The sequence below is a fragment of the Callorhinus ursinus genome, unplaced genomic scaffold (assembly GCF_003265705.2).
Source record: "Callorhinus ursinus isolate GAN/ISIS: 27379988/994484 unplaced genomic scaffold, GSC_fseal_2.0 scaffold6, whole genome shotgun sequence".
NCBI classification, from domain to species: Eukaryota; Metazoa; Chordata; class Mammalia; order Carnivora; family Otariidae; genus Callorhinus; species Callorhinus ursinus.
In genome coordinates this window covers 35,168,511-35,186,055 of record NW_027397068.1, presented here as the reverse complement: position 1 = coordinate 35,186,055, position 17,545 = coordinate 35,168,511, and the positions used below count along the sequence as shown (strand labels likewise).

Here is a 17,545-nt window from a genome sequence, read left to right as displayed (position 1 = left end):
CTACAAGCAAGGTTTTAATTCAATACCTTCGAATTTGCTTTCCTCATTAGTCTCATCCACCCTGCCTCTAAGGAAGCTATAGTGACCTTGCAAGTCCTCACCCATGCAGAGAAGACTGGGTGCTGAAATATCTCTCCAGTCCTGACACGAAGGAATACGGATGTGTCTGACATCTTCCTTTCCAGGAATGAAGCCAAAGAGTTTCTTTATGCGCTGCATGATGAGGAGCCGTGAGTGCTGCTCGGCAGCTTGTTCAAAGAGCTCCCTCTCGTTGTGGAGGTGGTTGGCCCAGTAGTAGTGCTGCAGAGAGGTGAGGGGAGAGCAGCACCTCGCCACGCAGCGGGAGACCAGGGCAGCGATGGCTGCCAAGGTGATCACAATCCAGCCCAGCATCTTGACAAAATTATTTAAAAGAAAAGCAGAAAACGTCAATATCGTGAATATCAAAGGAACAGACACAGTAAGAGGGATTCCTATGAAACTGAGAAGTAAACTGTGGGAAAAAAAAGTAAACTGGGGGTAAGAAATTCGTTTTTCTGGGGAGACTGGGTGGTTCAGTTGGCTAAGTGTCTGCCTTCGGCTCAGGTCATGATCCCAGGGTCCTGGGATCAAGCCCCGCATCGGGCCTCCTGTGCAGCCGGAAGCCTGCTTCTCCCTCTCCCACTCCCTCTGCTTGTGTTCCCTCTCTCGCTGTGTCTCTCTCTGTCAAATAAAGTCTTTCAAAAAAAGAAATGTGTTTTTCTAGTCTTGGAAATAATAGCAAGGTGCTGACCACTTGATATGGATATAGGCATGTTGGAGGGAATAAGCCCAAGCATTTCAGTTTGGTTTGGGGGCTACAAAGGGTATTAACCAGTTAACTTGGAGTGGATTCGGAGTCCTGTTCTTGAAGTGGCGGATGCTACAACCCACCGGTTACTCTTGTGTAGGGTACCTAAACTATATTCTTTGGTTTTAGATCAACTTTCCTCCCCAAGCCTTAGGTACAGGTCAAGCATCTTTTGGGTGCTTAATAACTATTTGATAATCATGGTGATGAAAATGATGATATGATAGATAATAATGGTAGCTTCTTAAATGCCTTCTTAATAATGTGCTAACAGGTATTCATTGATATTTCTTCCCGAGTTGCTCTTTCCTTTTATTTTTTGTGACCAAAGAAGACCCTTATGTCCCTAAATGGAAAGCACCTTATTATTTTCCTTTTCATTTCCCTCCTCCCTCAAATAGTTATTTCCTACCAGTTTTATGATTCATTTTTGAAATATGCTTTGAAAGGGAAATTAGCTATATTTTACTTGCAATTATTTAGTGCCCTCTTTGAAAGACTGACATAAATGGTTGTTTTCTAGTCTTAGAACTCTTCTTCTTTTAATTACTCTTTTTTCAATAGTTAGTGATTATTACTTAAAGTGAGAGAGGCAACTTCCACACATATAAGGAAGCCAGCCATCAGCAGCCACAGTCCGGGAAGTGAAGGTCTCTCCCACAGCTTGTGATTCACCAGCAGGCCTGGAATTACCAGTGTGAGCACAACAGGACAGATGCACTCAATGGAGGCTGAAACCTACAAAGTGACACCGCAATTTAATTTAAGAGAGGCCAGCACGGTGGAGGAAAGGCCATCTGAGATGCCCATTAATTCATCAGCCATCATTTACTGAGTCCCAGTTTGACCTCCTGCCATGTTCTATACATGGTGGTTGGTTATGGGAACTTAGATGGGAATAATTTAAGATACATTCACTCAACACTGTCTTTAAGCCTAAAGAGGGAAACAAAATAGCAAGCCAAGAAATATGGTAAAATGTGATCGTTTTTTTATATCAATAAGCACAATGGGAGAGAAACGAACTCACTTAAGAAAGAGGCGTATCAGGGAGTACTTCCCAGAGGAGATGATCTTCAGTTAAATATTAAAGAGTAGCTCGCCAGATGCAAGAAACTGAGGAGAGTTCCGATAAGAGAAGAAGAAAAATAAGAGCATGAAGATTTGGGAGAACCTCAAGAAGCTTGTACTCACAGGGCCATAGGAGTCATGGAGAAAAGTGGTCAGGAGCCGGACACTGAAGGACCTCGTAAGCCGTGAGAAGAATTTGGATTTGGGATTGGGCTGGTAGAAAATTATCAAAGAACTTTATATGGGAATGGCGGGGGGAGGGTGCTCATCATTCAATTTGCATTTAGAAAGATAATTTTGGCATGGCTGTGGAAGGTTGATTGAAATTGGGTAAAACAAATGTCAGGAAGCTATTTTAGAATGAGGTATGGGCGGAGAAAGGGTTTGAACTTAATATGATCTTGTGGACAACTCAGAAAAATCAAACAGAAAGTGTATATTCTTCAAATGAGATTGAAGTTCAAGGTGGTTGTGAAAGGCAGCCTGGTGAAATGGAAAGAGTGTGACTTTTGAATATCTCAATCAGCCATTTATTACCTCTGTGAACTTATAAGAGTTACATAAACTCTTTGAGCTTTGCTCTCCTCATCTGTAAAATGGGGTTGATTATACCTTTCTCTTAAAGAGCAAGGATTAGAATTAAATGTGAAATATTTATACAGTAAGTGATAAACAATTTTTTTAAGATTTTATTTATTTATTTGACAGAGAGAGACACAGTGAGAGAGGGAACACAAGCAGGGGGAGTGGGAGAGAGAGAAGCAGGCTTCCCGCGGAGCAGGGAGCCTGATGTGGGGCTCGATCCCAGAACCCTGGGATCATGACCTGAGCCAAAGGCAGACGCTTAACGACAGAGCCACCTAGGCGCCCCTGATAAACATCTTAATAAATATTAGTTTTGTGGTCGCTGATCCAAAAACATCCACTGGCTGATGGCACTCTGAACCATAAAACTGTCTTTTCACAGAAGTCTGTATACGCATTAAATAAGACATTTTATTTTCACTTTAAGAAAATCTTACCAGTGTGTGTATCATCTTAGGTTTTTTTTGAGCAAGAACATTTTGAAAATTAAAATTGCCCCATTGATTATTTTTCACCTATCTTCACATAACTCCTGCCTGAGCTTTAGGGCTAATGTAAAAGGTTGAGACAGAGCCTACCTTAATGGGATTTCTAACTTTGCTTGAATCGGGCCGTATGCAACACTTGAGTATACTGTGTGTTGATAGTAATTTTTTTTTCAACAAAAGAGCACTAGCACTTCTAAATTTAATAGCTAAAAAGTGATGGGTCAAAAAAATGTGCATGCCTGTGCGATAAATAGTTTTTAAAATAATGTATTTTATTGTATTTCAGTGGTTTGCAACTGTGCTTTTTACCCCAAATCCCTCGGAGAAAGTGATGAATGTCAATGACTCTTTCTGTATTGACAAAATGCACTTTTACACTTCTTAAATTTAACCTGTAAGTGCAGTAGATACAGGCCTTTTCCCTGCCTCATCTCACCCCCTTACATAAACTTGTCTAAGGATATTAAATTTAGAGCCATCCCTGGAAATTACTTTAATCATAATTAAGCTTCCTCTAATTTTAGATAAAATTTTAATAAAAAAGAATGAAATATTTCAGAATATGCAAGATGGAATGAAGTAATACACTGTGGCAATAATAATTTTTATAACAATATCTAAAATTTGTTTTTAATATGGATTGTGGACACGATGCTGAGCTCTTTAGTTGTATTAGCTCATTTATTACTCACCCCAACCTTATGTGGTAGATCCCATTAATATCTCCGTTTTACGGCAGAGAAAAGTGAAGCATGGATAAGTTCTATAACTTGCTCAAGGTTTTGCAGGTTAATAAATGGCAAAGCAAGATTCAAACACAGGTCTGCTGACTCCGAAGCCCAACATCCTAACCGTATCTATATAGCCGCTCAGTGGAAATCACTCTGATGAATGACATCAAGTTTGTGTTCTACATTCAGATAATATGAGAAGCAGTAGGAATGTGAAATGTTTCCAATGGCTGCCATTAAGATGGGATAGCATAGCAAGAAAAAAAAATCAGGAACTTACTTGTGACTGGTATCTGTGCAGAAGACCTACTTCATCTCTTACCAGGATCATGTCGGATGGAACCGATTTGCCACATGGAAACCCAGCTAGGACCTCTTTCCATTTGCTGGTGCTGATGTTGTGAAACACTGGGTAATGGTCCACAGATGCGAATTCACTTGCCGCACATTCATAGTAGGTGCCTGTCAGCAGGGTTACGGCCAGCCATGTTAATGGGGCAACGAGTGCCCTCCTGGTGATGCTGAAGAACCGAAGACAAGCGAGCTTGCGCTCCAGGGGGCTGATTCTCCTCTGTGGAGGGCCACAGCGGCAGCAGTATTCACTGGTCATGGTCCACATCTGGCTTCTCAGAGCATAGCCGGCAACCAGAAGGATCAAGGCTGGAATGACTAGAAAAGCAGAACCGTAGTAGAAATTTTTTCCAGCCTGACAGGGACATCTGAATGTGAAAGAAGAGCAAAGCTGTTGCCCACCAATGGTCGAAGCAGCAATTAAAGAATTGATAAATGTTCCACTTCTCTGCAGGGAAGACATGATATTGTTGAGAGTCGGGCTCATCGTTGGGAAGCTCGGACACAAATGGCCCTTTCTGATCATTAGACTCCACCAGCTGTAACCATTTTATGGGACCTTACTGGTTTAACTGGCTGGGTCAAGCAACCCAACATCCTCATATGTTTAAAGGATTCTAGCATCTTTCCTTGTGTACTTTGTGAATCCTGAGCTAATAAATGCACTTCAGATTCCAGTTGGAAGAAGCTAGAGGAGAGATTCATCTGGTACAGGTGACAGGAGAAACAGCTGCCGCGCATCTTCCCACTGAAAAGAGAATGGCCTGCTTGCAAAGCAAAACTGCTGTCATCTTTCCATATGCTGCTTTGTGTGACATGACACCAACAAATAGAGCCCTGGGAGCAAAACGGAAAACGTTCTTAACCCTGTGCTAGACCAGGATTTAGGTACCATAAAATTATGACATAAGGCATAACAGAAATTATGAAATAATACAGCAATCCAAACTTTAGGGCTGTCTGGAACATCCATAAACTAAGAGTTCTGCCAGAAGATCCCAAAAGCTTTCCCCAAAAGAAGAACAAGACTTGGGTACCCCCTAAAGCCAAATCACAACAAAAACATTCCAACTTTGCATAAAAATGCCCTTGTATTGACAGAATGTGATAAAATAACATGTTGCTTTGTAAGTTAAGTTACGAATTTGTTTATATGCTATCTTTTTGTTACATGAAAATGTGATCCTTAGGTATTGGTAAAATTATATATCTATAAAAAGAAAATGATCAAATATGTAAGGTGTTTTCTATAATCAGAAAATATTTATTATATGACTTCTATATAAAAGGCACTGGACTAGGCTTGGTTGGGCTAATAAAAAGTGAATAAGATATAAATTTCTCTTTTCAAACTCTCAACTGGGTATGGTTAAGTACATAATTAGTAAATTGAAACATAATGCTGAGGAATTCACCCAAAATACAGTATAAAGTATTGCAGTATAAAATATTTTAAAAACCAATTCAAGGAAATAGAAGACAGATTAAGCAACTCCATAATAGGAGTTCCAGAGGGGGAAAAAAAGAAGAAGGGATAGGCAGAGAAACAATATTTGAAGAGAAGTAACTCAGAATTTGGCAGAATCAAAGAAAATTCTCACATCAGAAGAGTGTTAGATGTTCTGAGCAGTGTAAATAAAGATAAATCCACATATAAACACACCATAGTAAAACTGCAGAGTGTGAAACATGAAGAAGAAATGTTATTAAAAGCTACCAGAAAGAAGAGACCCATAAGCCACAAAAGAATGACCTTAGACCGAGGAGAGAGTTTTCATTAGCAACACTAGAGACCAGAGGCAATATCTTCAGAACGCTTAGTACCAGATACAATATCACTCAAGGCAGAACAAAGTAAAGATAATGTATGTTAATTTTAAAAAGAGATACATAAAGGCTAGGGGAATTTACCACTCACAGGGTCTCATAAAGAGCATTATTAAAGGATATATTTCAATAAGGAGAAAAATGAACTCTAAGGAAAGACATAAGACAAAAAATAATAATGATACAAATATGATATTTTTAAGTTATTTTCTTTACTTATTAGCTGTAGAATTACTTTTTTACTTTAAGGGATAGAACTAAGGTAATACATGGTTATAATAAGCTATCACTGCTCAAATGGCTAAAATTAAGAAGACTGACCATACCAAATATTGGTGAGGCTTGCAGAGTAACTGGAACTCTCCCTCTCTCTCTTTTTTTTTTTTTTAAGATTTATTTATTTTAGGGCACCTGGGTGGCTCAGTCGGTTAAGTGTCTGCCCTCGGTTCAGGTCATGATCTCAGAGTCCTGGGATGGAGCCTGCTTCTCCCTCTCCGTCTGCCCACCTGCCTGCTTGTGTTCTCTCTGTTGCTCTCTCTCTCCCAAATAAATAAATAAAATCTTTTTTAAAAGATTTTATTTATTTTAGAGAGAGAGAGTGTGTCAGGGAGGGGTGGAGGAAGGAGAGAGAAAATCTCAAGCAGACTCCATGCTGAGCATGGAGCCCAACTTGGGGCTTGATCTCAACACCCTGAGATCATGATCTGCGCCAAAATCAAGAGTCAGATGCTTAACCAGCTGAGCCACCTAGGCGCTCCCAGAGTAACTGGAACTCTTATACACTGATGGTGGGAATATAAAATGGAATAACCACTTTGGAAAATTGTCAGTTTCTTTAAAAGTTAACTATGTACCCATTATATAATACAGTCATTTACCTCCTAGTTACTCGCTCAAGAGAAATGAAAGCATAAGTCCACATGAAAACTCGTACTTGAATATCCACAGTAGTTTTTTTTTTTCACAGTAGTTTTGTAATACCTACAAACCGGAAACAATACAACTGTCCATCAACAGGTGAGTAGATCAACAAATCGTTGTATATCCATATGATGAATACTACTTGGCAAGATAAAAGGAATAAACTATTGATATATACCATAAGAAGAATGAATTCAAAAGAATATACTGAATTAAAGAATTTAAGCAAAGGAGCACATGATGTATGACTCCATCTAAAATTCCAAAAGATACAAATTAATTGATACTGACAGAAAATAAACCAGTGCTTGCCTAAGGAGTGGAGGAGGAGAAATAAGAGAGTGATTACCAAGGGGCATGAGAAGACTTTCAAGGGTTGTATCATTTTGTACCGATAGGATTTTAATTTATGGAGGTGACTGAGTGATGACACGGAGATGTCAAAGCCGTTGAGAGGAGATTTCTTACTTTCATTTACCAAGAGAAGAGGGCATGCCAGACCGTGCGGGGAAGCACCAGGTTTGGTCAGGAGGCAGAAAGGAAGACGGGAGACCCTATGCCAGGGCTTTTATTGGGATTTTCATGGTAAAGGCAAAGTAAGGCAGGGGACACAGCTTAGGATTGGCTAGTTTAAAAAGTTCTGGTGGGCTTTGGGACATAAGGGTTGTCACTGCTGGTCTAGTACCTACATGGTCCTGGCTTGATCTAGAGCAGGGGAAACATTGGCTTGATGTATGAGAGACAGATAAGAAGGTGGTTCCGGGTATGGGCTCTGGATCGCATGGGAGATACAAACTGCTTTGGCTGTTATTATGGTCCTGCAATTAATGGATGCCAACTCGACAAAGAATCTAAGATAACACAGTTAAAACAGTGGTAATGGAAATGTTAATTATATTGATTAATTTGATGGCTTCGGGGATGTATACACAAGCCCAAACTCATCAAACTGTAAATCAATTCATATTTCATTAAAGCAGTAAAATTTTAAGTATGATTATTAAATAATTGAAATTTGGTGTATAGATCATTCAAAAGCAGGAACGAAAAGGGGAATATTAACCGGAAAAGAAATTGTAAGCAAAGGGAAAATGATGGTAAAAAGAAAACACAAAATAATGGTAAAAATGAGACCAAACACACCAATAATCACACACACACACACACACACACACACACACACACACACACACACACACAATTTTAAATACCTAACAATTACCGTGTGCTTACAACATGCCAGGCACTGTTCTAAGAACTATGATGAGGTACTAATATTATCCTCAACTTGTTTACAGATGAGAAAACTGAGGCGTGAAGAGAGTGAGGAAATTGCACAGGGTCATGCAGAGATGATGGAAGAGTCAGGATTAGGGACCCGGTGGTCTGGTACACACATTTCACCACCGCACCAAAGCAGGAGTAAACTTACCTCCAGAGTGATTAAAAAGCAGAGTCATATTGCTTACAAGGGACACCTAAAACTAGACCACACACAAAGCTTGAAAAATAAAGGTATTGGAACATATTTAACTGGGAATAATAAAATAACATAAGGCAAAACTGAAATAAAGGCAAAAAGTGTCGAAAGGGCTAATTTGGAACACTCCGTCATAATAAAAGGAACAATCCATTATGAAGATACAACAGTTGTCAACTTGTATGTCTGTGACTGCATAACTTTAAAATACATAAAGCGAAAGCTGATCAAGGTGTAAGAAGACTTCTTATAATCAGAGACTTTAACCATATCTTTATCAGAATTGATTAAGATAACATTAAGATCTAAAGGATGTGAACAACAAGCAAGCTTTATCTAAGGTATATGTAGTATTCCATCACAGTATTTCCATTCCATTTCATTAGTAACGTCCAATAACAAAGAAACAGATTAATAAACCACAGAAGGAGAATGCTATAGACTAGGGGTGGACCATATAGGGCTCATAGACTAAACTGGCTCACTGCCTGTTTTCTATGGCTTGTGAGCTAAGAATGATTTTTACATCTTAACACAGTTGGGGAAAAAAATTGTTCAGTATCTTATAACACGTGAAATTACATGAAACTCAAATCTCCATGTTTACAAATAAAGTTTTATTGGCACATGGGCACACCTCTTCCTGAATTGTCTATGGCTGCTTTCCCACCACAATAGCAGAGTTGAGGGGGTGTGACAGAGTCCATATGTCCATAAAACTTAAAATATCTACTCTCTGGCCCTTTACAGAAGAAGTCTGCTGACCTCAGCTATAGAGGCTGTGAAAATAAACTAGCTAGAGCGACAGCTGTAGATATGGATAAATCCTAACCAATAACTGGGAAGGAAAAACACAAGCTGTAGGATATGCACAGTATGACAAATTAGGTAAAGTTTTGAAACAAAATGATATTACATATTCTTTGTGGTTACCAACATATGTAGAATTTAAAAACATGAATAGGAATGATAAATATCAAGTTCTGTGTAGCAGTAATAGGAACTCTACTCTGTAGAGTAGAATTCAGGAGGGTGCTGGCTATTTCAACTCTGTTAGTACTGTGTCATTGCTTACAACAGAGCCTGAAGTATATCTAGCAGCTCGTTCAGTAGAGCTTGGAACTAAGAACCACATCCTCCTTATGTTTGTAATTTCCTATTTTAAAAAAGTCCATTTCATGGAACATACGGGAAGTGAGGAAGCAGAGAAGGAAAATGTAGTCCACTCTTTCAGGGAACAATGCAGGAAAGGATGGAGCATTCAGTGATGAGAAATCACTGTTGAGGCATCAATGTCCTGCCATAAGGGAGTTTGTTGACAAATTCTTAAGTTTTTATTGTTGTTCACAGTCAAAAGTACTAATGACTTCCTTGGGGGTACCTGTGTGTAACTTGTCCGTGATTGTGAAGGATTACAACTATGACTGATCAATTTCCTTTGGGCCTTTGTAACCAAATGGTCTTTATGCTAAAGAGAGCTTGCTGTCAGCTGTCTCTCCAACATATAAAATGTCTATTCATCAGTGAAGACCCAGCAGCTCATTCACTGAGGACGTGCTGACACACCGACAGGGAGATCAGATCTGACAGCTAGAGCAGTTCTGGGGGGCGGGGTGCTGAGTATATCATCACTCATTTTACATAAAGAAGTTTGGTTAAAATAAACACGAAAAGCAGCCTTAAATAGCAAAAGAAGTTGCAAAAAGATAAGAAGCTCCCGATGCAGATGTGATGGCCATGCCTGATAGTTCGTGGGGGATCTCAGATGATGATAACACGCTGACGAATCGGTGCTGCCCTCTGTTAGCACCTCCCTGGTCTCTACCCAGCTGCCCAGGTACCTCCCAGGAGACCACTCTCAGGGAGTGACCCAGTTCATCATTTCCTTGCACTGGTTGCTTTGCAGTGCACTATGATGACACTGAGGATTGCATCATTCTCCCAACCCCAGCTCCAAAATCTGGCCTAGGCTACCAAAAGAGCCCTTAATAAAAGAGCAAGAAATTCTCTGCATTATTTTGCAATGATTCCTCTTCCTAGTTTGCTGCCAGAACAGATATTCTCTATCAGCTCTCTGTTTGAAACATACCCTCCCTCTGTACTTTCTTCTATTTAGGTGAAGAAAGTGGAGAAAAGAAAGAGCCTGGGGCACAGCAGGCTTCCTTGGATCCCAAGAGCTGCTGAAGGCTGATGGGTTTCACAGTCTGAACATCAGCAAGCCGGTGTCCCAGCGCCCTGGCAGCAGCTGCGTCTGTGCAGGTTGTGCTCCTGAGAGGGGACGCCACGCAGGGATTCCTTCCTTAAGCCCCGTGCTCCTGGACGAAGGGGCAGGAGAGTGGGGGAGGCTGTCAGCCCAGCAGAGGAGCTGCCTCCTAAGGTACCTGTGATGTCCTGAATCCTCATGGTGGCCCTGATGTCTCCATAGCACAGCCGTTGCGGTTTAGTGAAATTGATTCCAGTATCACCACTCCCCACCCGCCAAGCACACAGGCCTTTTCACTGTTTTTCTCAGAACCCAACATCACCCCCACACTAGGCTCAGCAACGGACTCTCACCATGCCTTAGTAGCTATTGGGAGTCTAACTCTGAAATATTTTGCTCTAACATGGATTGTGTACAATAGAAAAAAATGTTTGATTTGGAGTCAGCAACTTGAGCCAAAATCCCTCTTTGTTGCCGACTATCCAGCAACTTTGAACAAATTTCTTAACGTGACTTTTAGATTCTCATCCTAGAAAATGGTAATGATTACAGTACTATTTCACAGATGGTAGTTGAATTAAAATGAGATAAAGTGAAAACCATACTGTAAATTGTAAACTTTACGGAAATATAAGGTGTTGTTAATCCACCAGTGAAAAGCAGCCCCCCCCCACATACCACCCCCCAGCCAAACTGACTTTTGCTGGGAATAGAGTCATGGAACACAGGCACTAATAGGAATACCCTAATATTGTAGAACCCCATTCGATATACTCATCTATGAGAAAAATCTACAGTAATTGGTGTTTCTATAGTGCATTATAACGTGTTTTATAGCACACATTATTTCTTTGATACTCACAATTATTCTGTGAGGTGGGTATTATTATTGCCAGTTTGCAAATGTGGAAACTGAGCCATAGAGCAATAAAATGGCTTGTCCAAAGTCACACAGCCAGTAAATGGTAGAACTGCAGCTCAGCCCGAGACTTCCAAATTCTCCTAGGCTCTTTCAACTACACCACACTCTTTCAAAGTAGTGAGTAGTCTGTCACTTTATAGCAAGAATTTTCTAGAACACACAGAGCTAATTGACTCAGATGGTAAGAAGTAGGAAATGACTTTCTTAAATTGAGTCTTAGGCTTCTATTTCTGGAAGAGTTTTGATCCTCCACACCCTGCAAGTTGTCAAGATGGGGGAGTTTCTCGTGTTAACCTTAAAGATCTGTACTTCTACATAAATAAAGAGAGGTTTCAATAGCTAACATCTCAGGGACTATCAAAAGAAAGCTAAGGGCTTGCTTTCTCTGCCAGAATCATTATACATTATTAAACTGTAGAACACCCATTTTGAGCAACAGTTTTATGGAAAAAATACCAACACCTCAAATCCATCATTCCTTAAAACTGCTGCTTATGAAAACAAAAGTATCAGATATATTTGAATTCTGTAATCATGCAAGATGGGGGTCTGTGATACCCATTAGAGTTGTTGATTAGGTTTGAACCCAAGATGTAGTACCTACAGATTGCTGATCCTGTCTCAAATTCACACAACAATCAATACAAAGACCGAATAATGCTAACATTTAGATCTATCTTGGATTGTGAAGGTTTCTGTTTGTGATTTTTAGAACAATGCCTTGGCATGAGAGCAAAACACCACTCTTATACTCCCTTGGGCTGAAGAATTTTCAGTAGCTGGTGCTTCTGATCGGACTTCCCACTATCAGCTTTTATGCCTCTAGGTTACAACTTGTACTCACAAGTGAAGCAGTATTTGATCGGTGGCAAGGTACGTGCTCGTAAGCCCGTCCTGCTCATGATTGTTTTCCTCTTCAGCTCAGCAAAGAGCAGCAAGAGAGTGCAGAAGTGGCGCTCTTGTCTCCAAGGAAGAAGGAACGTGCAAAAACAGGACGACAGAGATGGATACACCTCTAAAATAAAAGCCGACGAAAAGAAATCGAAGATCACATTCTTCATCTCTCAAGCACCATGCCTCGCCCTGCACACAGAAAACCAGACTACCATAAAATCGTAAGATCTCTTTATAAACATATTCTCAAAGAGGCCTTTCTTCTACTTCAAAGAAAATGTTTTCTTGAGTGATTTCTGGTGTATTTCAAAAGGTGACACTATCCGTGGACTTTTTTTCAGGGGAGCAAGGAAGTGTTTAGTGGAGTGGATCATAAATCACACCTCTGGGAATAGTACAATGATTTCTAACACACTGTAACAGAATAATTGAGTCTTTATACAGGTTTTAGGGTTTTCTTTTGTGACTAATTAGATCTATAACGTGTCAAATTTATCTCTTGTGCCTGACAGAAAATATGGAAAGATAAAGCAATTCTTTGTATTTCATACTTCATGAACTAGGAAATGAAATGTATATAAAATATATATAAAATAGTGATTATGTGTTAAACTAATGGGAACAGATCAGCAAAAAACTCAGCATTAAAAGATTGCCTTTAGAGATGTATTTCCTTGTCTTAAATGTAAGTATCTATTATTATAATTTGGTATGTGCTATTATCCTTTCTATATACTCCAAGCTCAGAGTTATTTTCAAAACTTAATTACTTGTATATTAGCTTTGGATAAAGCTTCTTCTTTAATCCTCTCATTAGAAGTTACAGATGTGAAAATTTACTGTTATGTTTAAAGCTCTTTTAATTATTTCAGGAAATTGATGAGCACTGAAGAAAATTAAGTAATTTCAGTTATGGGAACTTGGAATTGTATGATTAACTGTCACACCCCAGTTGGGAATGCCTCCAGATGGCCCCTCTGGCATTCTGGGATCTTGATTTATTTTATGTGGGGTTCTGAAATACTAAAAGATATTGCAGAGTGCACCGAAATCACTTCATTTACGTGTCAGTTAAAACACACTTTTATCCTAATGTATCCAAAGTCTCAAATAACTAATGGTGTTCTGTTTTTCATATGTGAAAATGACTGTTTTTATTGTTTTATAAATTGTGAAGATAAATTTTATGTTGACATTTTCTGTGACCGGTAGTATGGATTTGAGACCTACTGGACACTTTGCTCAAGGTACAGCCTTTTACGAGGACACAAAATGGAAAAACTGGCCCTCGTGGGTATTGAACTTGAAACTTAGCTACAAGTAAACTGTAGGTAGTATTCACCCATCAGAATAAGAGAGAAAGAGGAAGAAGAAAATGCCATGATTTCAGTTTGGTCATATTATAAATGGGCACAATGCTGAGGCTCCGGCATGCAAGTAGGGTATAATTTCATTTCCTTTTATCTCTTTTTCAAATTCTTCTGCTTTTGTTGCTAGTGGCAATAACTACATTATTCTTTCTGTCTCTCTCCTTCAACCGTTGCTTATTTTTATGTTGTGCTCTTTCCACATAGCAGTAATGTATCTTCTGTGGTGGCTCCGTATATGTTGAGAAGATATTCCATGTGTAATTTACAGACATTTCTTAGAGTGTATGCTTAGGTTTTTGAGTTAAATGAGAACAGAATTAAAATTGAATATATTGTGACCCTTTAGTGATTTAACAATATTTTTGTTAAAATCACTTGCTTTATATTTCTTGTTTCCTAGTAGAAATATTAACATACTTTTTATTTTCTATACCTGACTCATAGAGATTAGTCCTTAACGTAATGTCAATTAGTGTATCTAATGTATATTCTACACCCACTTACGACATTTTGATTTATAGTTCTAACATAAATGATGTCCACATATGGACATAATTTTGTAACTATAATTATTTAGATTCTGTCCATTTGAAACTTATTTAGTTATAACAAATATTCTATCTACTTAAACATATTTGTCATAGTATAAACCCATGTATAGGGAGGTGGACTCTGGTGGTAGTGGGTAAATTTAGGAAGTATTTTGATCAAAATTATATAACATTTACAGAAGTTACTTTGTTGAATAATTTTATTGATTTGTTTAACCATTTCTGCCTTTGCCTTAAAAAAAAAAAAAAGAATACATCTTATCAGGTCAAATGTTACCCTCCATGTTAGGTTACCCAAGATACCTGGGTCTAGAGGTAAAAACACCTCTTCTAACCTGGAATCCACATTTAGCTTTTCATGTAAATACAAGATTATGCAAGAAGTAAGATTATTTTCCACCGTGGTTCCCTTTCATGCCTCCCTGTCCCACCCACCTCTACTTCAAACAGGCCTTCTTTTGTGCACCTCAGAGGTAATTGCTATGTCAGAGTGGAGCTTGCAGTCTCAGGCTCCACCCTGGCTCTGCCAATTGATGGCTCGTTGGACAAGTCACTCACTCCTTCTAGGCCTTATTCCCTCCTCTGTAGGGCTAAGAGCACTGGAATAAATTATCCCTAGTATCTCCGTCCTTTTCTTAGATAGTATTCAATAGCAGAAGCAAAACGGAGAGACTTTGTCAAATGGATTGATTGAGATTTGTGTGTTCTGTTTCCCATACTTTCAACCTCTCTGTGCTAAACCAAACCTAAACTATTCTTAGTTGTAGTTTTCATATTCAGGTCACTCTGAAAATAGGCCATATTTTGGACATCTATAAGGAAAGTACAAATTCTCCTTTTTTCACTAAGTATAAATAAAACAACATCTCACAAATTTGCTGCTACAGTTGAGTTCATCCTGATGGTCTCCTTGGCAGATCTGGAACCCATTAGGGATTGTGCAAACTCAAGAGAAGTCTCAACCAATTATTCCTTCCAGCTGAAAACATGGTCGGCCGATACCAAAGGCCATTCTAGAACAATAGAAATTTATATTAGCAATTATTTTTTTAAAAACCTTGCCCGATGATAATACCTTGCAAGCTATATACTATTAGCAAACGCATAGAAAGATTTCTCCTGTTAAGAAATTTATTCCAGGGCACCTGGGTGGCTCAGATGGTTAAGCGTCTGCCTTCTGCTCAGGTCATGATCCCAAAGTCCTGGGATCGAGTCCCGCATCGGGCTCCCTGCTTCTGCGGGGAGCCTGCTTCTCCCTCTCCCTCTGCCTCTGCCTCTCTCTCTCTCTCTCTGACTCTCATGAATAAATAAATAAAACATGAAAAAAATAAAAAAAAGAAATTTATTCCATATCACAGCTCTTTTCTTATCAGCGATGGATCCAAATATAGGTACAACTTGTTCTCAGAAGTCAAAATTGTTGCAATAATTAGGAGGGTGGGAAAAAATGAGCAGATGATCTCAAAGGCTGCTTGCAGTTGGAACATTTTGTTAAAAAAAAAAAAATAGAGTAGCACATTGTCCATAGCTTTGCCTATAAAGTAACCAACCCTTTTTTCTCTAGAACAAAGATCTCTTTGTCCTCACCTATGGAGCTCTGGTTGCCCAACTGTGTAAAGATTATGAAAAAGATGAAGATGTGAACAAATATTTAGATAAAATGTAAGTAGAAGTCTTTTGTTCTCATGGAGTGTATATTGTTAATATCCTCTGAATTTTGTCCACCTCTAATGACTTTGCCCTACTTCACGAGCTCTTCTATGATTTCAAAGAATCACGTTTTAAAGCTGAACATCATTTCTGACAACGGCCATTTGGGTTGTCGTAAAGTATAAAGTAAGAGGAAGGAAACTTTTTTCTATGAAAATCAAGCATGGAACATATTCTTTTTAGGTCAAAATCATTTCTTTGCTAGTCACTTGTAAGCAAAAGTATGGTAAAACATTGTTCTTTTAACAATGTTACAGATCATCAAATTTGATTCTTTTCAGCAGTCTTTTGTTCTAAGATAACTCCTTCTAATATAAATATATGCTTATGTAAGTATAGACCATCTGTGGAAGGATATGCCAAAAATTGCTAATGGCAGTTGCCTGAGAGAATTTGGAGACAGGGGATTACCCATAGAAGAGAGATTTACTTTTTCCTATGTAGTGTTTTTATTGTTTGAATGCTTTTACCATTGCTATGCTTTACTTAAAAATATATTAAAGGGAGAAACCCACCCTTTCCTTTTTTTTATTATGTTATGTTAATCACCATACATTACATCATTAGTTTTTGATGTAGTGTTCCATGATTCATTATTTGCGTATAACACCCAGTACTCCATGCAGAATGTGCCCTTTTTAATACCCATCACCAGGCTAACCCATCCTCCCACGCCCCTCCCCTCTAGAACCCTCAGTTTGTTTTTCAGAGTCCATTATCTCTCATGGTTCATCTCCCCCTCCGATTTCCCCCCCTTCATTCTTCTCCTCCTGCTATCTTCTTCTTCTTCTTCTTCTTCTTCTTCTTCTTCTTCTTCTTCTTCTTCTTCTTCTTTTTTCTTCTTAACATATATTGCATTATTTGTTTCAGAGGTACAGATCTGTGACTCAACAGTCTTGCACAATTCACAGTGCCCACCCTTTCCTTTTAAAATATACTTCATTCTCCTTGTCTTTATTAATGGAGATTCCCTCTGCACAAATTCAACCTTTAATTTTCTCAGAATAATTATATGATCATCAGATTATTGCTCAATATTAAAATATCTGTCAACATTTTTTGAGCCTCTTAATTATGGATCCTAAAAAGGACTCTCTAACTGGGCAATGACTAGAAAGTTTGTACTAATTGGAAGATTTAGTTAGAAAGGTTGAAAGGGAAATTTAGCCTAGTTGAGCATTGTAGGGCTTTTAAAAAGGATTCATTGTGTTTTTAGTTGGAAAACAGAAAAAAGACAACATAAAGGAAAGCTTGAAAGGTTTTTTTTGAACCCTAGTTTCCTCCCTTTCTAAGCTTATTCTTTTTCTACTAGAAAGTTCTTTTTCATTGTCCTCTATTTATTTTGGTTCATATAAATTTTTTTTTCATTTCCTCTTCATTAGTCAGGAGTGCTTCCTAAGATAAAATGTCTGTAATAGTGGGAGCTGCTTAACCTATTTTACCTTAGGTCATACTTAAACCTGTGATACAGCATTTCCAGAATATATATCATTTTATGTAGCTTATGTTAAATTTGCATTGTTTTGTGGAACAGCCGTAGAAAATGAAGAAACTCATTTATTTGACTGAAAAAACATACCTTGGTTAGCTACTTGGGTGCACATTTTAACAA

At 38.6% G+C, this 17,545-nt stretch overlaps 2 protein-coding genes across 3 annotated transcripts in view; one reads left to right on the top strand and one right to left on the bottom strand.

Annotated features, from left to right (window-relative positions):
* CALHM4 (calcium homeostasis modulator family member 4) lies at positions 1 to 12,358 on the bottom strand. The gene is made up of 4 exons (XM_025864652.2): positions 12,253 to 12,358; positions 4,708 to 4,803; positions 3,985 to 4,507; positions 1 to 393 (listed from the first exon to the last, which is right to left on the bottom strand). The coding sequence occupies exons 2-4, from the start codon at positions 4,794 to 4,796 to the stop codon at positions 1 to 3; spliced, it is 1,005 nt and encodes a 334-aa protein (XP_025720437.2). The 5' UTR covers positions 4,797 to 4,803; positions 12,253 to 12,358.
* Positions 12,359 to 12,391: 33 nt separating this feature from the next.
* The window catches only part of TRAPPC3L (trafficking protein particle complex subunit 3L), a 40,438-nt gene continuing 35,284 nt past the window's right edge, over positions 12,392 to 17,545 (top strand). The window contains exons 1-3 of one of the 2 annotated variants that reach the window (XM_073893822.1): positions 12,423 to 12,523; positions 13,515 to 13,735; positions 15,788 to 15,885. In XM_073893822.1, coding sequence (XP_073749923.1) covers positions 13,709 to 13,735; positions 15,788 to 15,885 — 125 coding nt within the window. In that variant the 5' untranslated portion in view covers positions 12,423 to 12,523; positions 13,515 to 13,708. Of the gene's footprint in view, positions 12,524 to 13,514; positions 13,736 to 15,787; positions 15,886 to 17,545 lie in introns of both variants that reach the window. The other variant, XM_025860661.2, reaches the window with a different exon arrangement.

Coding starts and splice junctions, on each gene's coding strand:
- CALHM4 (XM_025864652.2), bottom strand. CDS start 4,796: ATGCGCGGCAGCTGTTTCTCCTGTCACCTGTACCAGATGAATCTCTCC. Junction 4,508..4,707: donor TCTGAAGTGCATTTATTAGC/TCAGGATTCACA, acceptor CATGTCTTCCCT/GCAGAGAAGTGGAACATTTA. Junction 394..3,984: donor TGCACAGATACCAGTCACAA/GTAAGTTCCTGA, acceptor AATTTTGTCAAG/ATGCTGGGCTGGATTGTGAT.